Source organism: Hylaeus volcanicus, chromosome 2 (assembly GCF_026283585.1).
Source record: "Hylaeus volcanicus isolate JK05 chromosome 2, UHH_iyHylVolc1.0_haploid, whole genome shotgun sequence".
Lineage (NCBI taxonomy): Eukaryota > Metazoa > Arthropoda > Insecta > Hymenoptera > Colletidae > Hylaeus > Hylaeus volcanicus.
In genome coordinates this window covers 2,905,618-2,910,878 of record NC_071977.1, presented here as the reverse complement: position 1 = coordinate 2,910,878, position 5,261 = coordinate 2,905,618, and the positions used below count along the sequence as shown (strand labels likewise).

Below are 5,261 nucleotides of genomic sequence, written 5' to 3'. Positions count from 1 at the left end.
TAATTAGTAGAAATAAATCGTATATAGGGTTAATTGATGAATAGTACGAAATTGTGTAGTATTTCTTTGATCCTTTTGGCTTTATTTATTTAGAGAAATTTAATTTATTTAATTAGTAGAAATAAATCGTATATAGGGTTAATTGATGAATAGTACAAAATTGTGTAGTATTTCTTTGATTCTTTTGAAATTTAACGGTTTTTAGAGAAATTTAATTTATTTAATTAGTAGAAATAAATCGTATATAGGGTTAATTGATGAATAGTACAAAATTGTGTAGTGTTTCTTTGATTCTTCTGGCTTTATTTATTTACTGTAAAGTCGTAATGAATTTTCAATTCGATATTTCCGATTACAATTAATCGTCGATTGTTAACTGTAATTAGCCATTATCATTAACGGTCATTCGCAGACGTTACTGCAATTGTTACTGCAGACATTCGTTGCCTATTGGAATTATAATCGATCAATCGTTAATTGCAGTCGTAAATAGCTGAACAATATCCCACGAAACTGTGATGAAACACACCGATGGATAGCGTGTATGAATCATTCTTATTTGTAATTCGGTTTAAATTGCGGAAGGACGAATTCGCAGGTGACTTTTATGTCGTTCCGCTTGACTGAGAGTGTGTAGTTTCAAGGCGGAAAGGAGTTGGGAAAGCAGCCGAACGCAGAGAAAGTGACGCTCTTGAGAAACTTTTCCCACAACTCTTGTTTTCAACGTTCGCAATAAAACCTTTCGCCTCCGTTATTTCCGAACAGAAGCGTATAAACAACGGATGAAATATCAAATATTTACATGAAATGATTTCTATACCATGTCGATACCGTTATGCCATTCTTTCCATTTACGCGATTTATACGAACCTAAATTAATTGTACTTTTATTATTTTCAAAAGTTTACGAACTTTACAAAATTTCAATCAATGTTATCCGAATCAATCGTGGATTTATTACTTTAATTCGTAAGAGCGCAAACTAAATTTTGCGATGTCCATAATTTTGAGATATTTCAAAAATTCGTAAAAAATTATATAATTAACTTATAATTTGCGATTCAATGATGTATAATACGTCGAACAAGAAAACGACCTGCCAGCCCTTAAAAAAAGCATTCATCACTAATTGTTATTAACTATTAATCATTTGTTTACAAAGATATAAGGGAATAATTAAACTTGAAACGGTTCTAAAAAGCAATGACCTTACTTTCGTCTACCCAGTGTCAAAACAATTGTGAAAGTGAACCAACAGGAAATTTCTCTTCTACTCGTCGTTTTATTCTGCAAGCTGAATGTAATAATAATAATTCTGTAACACCGACACTTCCAAACCGGTATTCCCCTGTAAACAGTATCTTCTAACCACGAGTAATAACAACATTCAAGCACAGATTATGCTATACAACTCGTAATTAGAAAATCTCAAAGAATAGCGGAAGAGCAATGCAATGCACTTCGTTAAAAATTTGGTGTTAAATTCGACACAAGTCACAAGTTCCAAACGGTCCGCAAATATTTTTCTGTTAATGAATTATATCTCAGTAACGATGCAGGTCAATGATTGTTATTTCTTTTTTTTAAATGGTTAACAAATTTTGTTTTTTCTAACATGTCAAATTTTCAGCAACCTACATTCCACTTTCATTTAAAAATTAAAAGAATTTGCGTCAAAGTCACAAGTTCCAAACGGTCCATAAATATTTTTCTGTTAATGAATTATATCTCAGTAACGATGCAGGTCTGGGTTAGTTATTGTTAGTGATTGTTATTTCTTTTTTTTAAACGGTTAACAAATTTTCATTTTTCTGACATGTCAAATTTTCAGCAACCTACGTTCCACTTTCATTTAAAAATTAAAAGAATTTGCAAAGTCACAAGTCAAAGTCACAAGTTCCAAACGGTCCACAAATATTTTTCTGTTAATGAATTATATCTCAGTAACGATGCAGGTCAATGATTGTTATTTCTTTTTTTTAAACGGTTAACAAATTTTCATTTTTCTGACATGTCAAATTTTCAGTAACTTCCTACGTTCCACTTTCATTTCAATTAAAAAAATTCACAATTTTGTGAAAATTTGATCTATGTTCCGTAAGGGTCTGTGTTAAAATAACAAAATTTTAATATCGTTTTTCATAAAATTCGGATGGTCAATTTAAATTGAGATGGGCTCGTACGATTCGTATTTAACGAAAGAACAGTCGAGCGAAGTTTTGTTCAAATCCTCCGTGAAATAAATTCACAGATTCGTTCGATTTCGATTGATTCCAATCTCTCCTGCTCGTTAACTGTAACGAATTATCTGTTCGTAGGTCTTTTAGCAATTTCTGTGGGCGAGGAGACGGTTCCTACCGCAGCCGAGAAGGCAGGAACGTCTTCTGGCAATGCCGAGGACATTGTCATGCTGGAAATCGACGTGAAAGAACCTGTGAAGAGGTCACCGATATCAGCCGGCACGGATTACGGATCCGCGCCTAATCAATACATCCTTGAAGGTGCCGACGGCAGTCAACAGGTAACCACTGTCAACGTTACGATTTTGTTTAAAATTCTTTTTACCAAACGTTCCATTTAACTCGAAAATGAATACTTGAAGTGAATACTTCAAAATACTACTTTGAATACTTCAAAAACTTTTTGAAAATAATGCATCGAGTGGATCTTTATGTAACTTACATTTTAATGTCTTTTATTGGATGTTTATTGGCGATGTTATCGGTGATAAGAAATAATTTTTTTCGATACAAAGTGATACGTGGAGATACGTATAATAAATAAAAAATATCTTTAGTTCTTTTTTTGTTTGAAGCAAAAATTGAAGTTGAAGTTGAGTCTTCTAATTATAAACGTTAGTGGAACACCAGTTTTGGTTTAGGAAAGCGAAACTGAGAAATTGCACTCGACTTTTCGACGAGACAGCTGGAAACGTTGTCGTTTGCTTCGTGTGCCTTAGGGTCGCGAAGAATGTTAAGAATTTGGAACGGTATGTCTTCGAAGAGAATGTAGTTGTAATAAAATTGAATCAGAGATACGACGTTGCGAAATGTTATAAATCGAACAAAAGTTACTTTGGAACGATGTAAAAACGAGAAGAAATTGTTGTCATATAAAACACCACACCTGCAACAATCGCTCTTTTCTCCAATAAATAAAAGTCTCTCCAATTCTCTAAAAAATGAAACATTTTGTTTGAAGTTTCGCAATCTTAAATTTAGTATTCTTCTATATACCTCATTTGGAACTTTATTCTACAGCTTTTTGTTTTTAGGATTTGCTACAGGGTCCTTTAATACCGACAAAGTTCGAGCCATGAAACAGTATGTATACTGTGCCATTTTAGACAAATTATTTTTTGTTTCAAGTTTTCACTGAAAAAAAGTAGTAGCCGATAGAACAAAAGTTTTGTGCGGGATAAACACTTTTATCTCGATTACAGATTCGAGTCATCGTAAAGTTCGAAACGTTTCCATTTGAAATTCATGGGAAGAATTTTGTTTCGATATAAATTTCAATTTACATCGCTCGAAATACATTTCATCCGAAGAAATACAATTTTTGCCAAAACTGTACATATAGCTTTATAATTCGGTCTCGGTCGAAGTCTTTATTTGTGCAAAACGAAATCGAAAATTGACCCGAATCTTAATTTTAAATTTACAATTTTTCACATATTTTAAATTTATTTTCATATAAAATACCACACCTACAACAATCGCTCTTTTCTCCAATAAATAAAAGTCTCTCCAATTCTCTAAAAAAAGAAACATTTTGTTTGAAGTTTCGCGATCTTAAATTCAGTATTCTTCTATATACTTCATTCGGAACTTTATTCTACAGCTTTTTGTTTTTAGGATTTGCTACGGAGTCCTTTAATATCGTATTATTATCGTACCTTTCAACATCGTATTATTTTTTTGACTCTATATTTCGTTGCATATGCTTGCGCGCATTTTACAATTTCTCGCATATTCGAATTCTCTATGAACGCATAAAAATCATCCGCGGTCTATAAATAACTTTCGATTTGTGCTTGGTTCGCGTACAGTTTGGCCGAGCGATCGTGTTCGATACTTTCGCTTTTTCGTTCGATAAGTTCACACGTAACAGTTTTTTAAAACGATTTCCATAAGTAGACCGGCGAGACATAGATCGTCTCAAGGATAATTTCAGGAACCTACGATATCGTTGTGTGTACCTCTCCCGTCCGAAGACAATAAATTGTTCCTGGAAACGGGCAAAATCACTGCCCTCGGTCAACCGTGACCATTGGCCGCCTATCACCGACTGGCATAGTGAGTGACTGCATAGCGTGTAACCACGAACAGTTCGCATTTTTCTTTCTCGTTCGAGGGGGTTCCATTATCTAGATAAAAATTTGTTGCGACAACGATTGCTTTCGTTCTCTACGACTCCCGTTGTCGTTGCTGTTCTTCGATGGCAGCAAGGAGACGAATTTGGAAGTTTTATAATTCTCCTAAGTTGCATATTAAGCGTCTACCAGTTATAGCCAGAGAAAATGTGCTGATAACATGTGGACATCCCTTGAAAGATGGAAAAATTGTGGAACAAAATATATGATTCAATAAATACATCCAAATATGTATATCGAACATCAGACGTGTCTTTGAATGTTTCTTAAAAATTGGCACTTTCTGAACAACCCAATATATAAATTACACGAGTCCAGAAAGAAGTGGCGAGCAGAAATTGTTGGTGTATTTCCCGGAACAAAGTAAGAGTTCGCATTAAAGATAGAAGAGTGAATCATTGAACGTTTTCGTCGCGGTGGGGGAGGCTTTTATGTTTTCTTATACACCCACACACGGTCGTGATCCTTTAGTCGTGCTGAACGCGATCTTGCCTTCTTGCATAACTTTTACCTTCTAATCGCTTCGACCCGACAGAACCGGTAATACCACACCCAATAATAGAGAGCATATCCGTCTACGAGTCTCGCAGGCCCCAGTTACGTTCTCCATATGGTGCACGGCCTTGCGTACCGTTACCCTGACTAGTCGCTTTGAATGAATCTTTATTTAACCTCATTTATGGGTCATCGACTCATCCGCAACGTTAACGATACGCAATCATTAGCATTCAGAAAAGTATTAAAGGTTCGAAGACTAAATCCGAATATCGAACGAATCAGTGAAAATATGGAAGGTTGAAACAAGGGCGCTCAATAAAGGACTCCTTTGATGGACTATCTACAGAAAAACACATCTTAAACTAATTTAAAGAGAGCAAGAGATGAT

General features: G+C 34.6%; 1 protein-coding gene across 1 annotated transcript in view; it reads left to right on the top strand.

Annotated features, from left to right (window-relative positions):
- LOC128884749 (mediator of RNA polymerase II transcription subunit 15-like) overlaps positions 1 to 5,261 on the top strand; it is a 16,561-nt gene that overhangs the window by 7,392 nt on the left and 3,908 nt on the right. The window contains exon 2 of the mRNA XM_054138345.1: positions 2,319 to 2,521. Coding sequence (XP_053994320.1) covers positions 2,408 to 2,521 — 114 coding nt within the window. The 5' untranslated portion in view covers positions 2,319 to 2,407. The remainder of the gene's footprint in view (positions 1 to 2,318; positions 2,522 to 5,261) is intronic.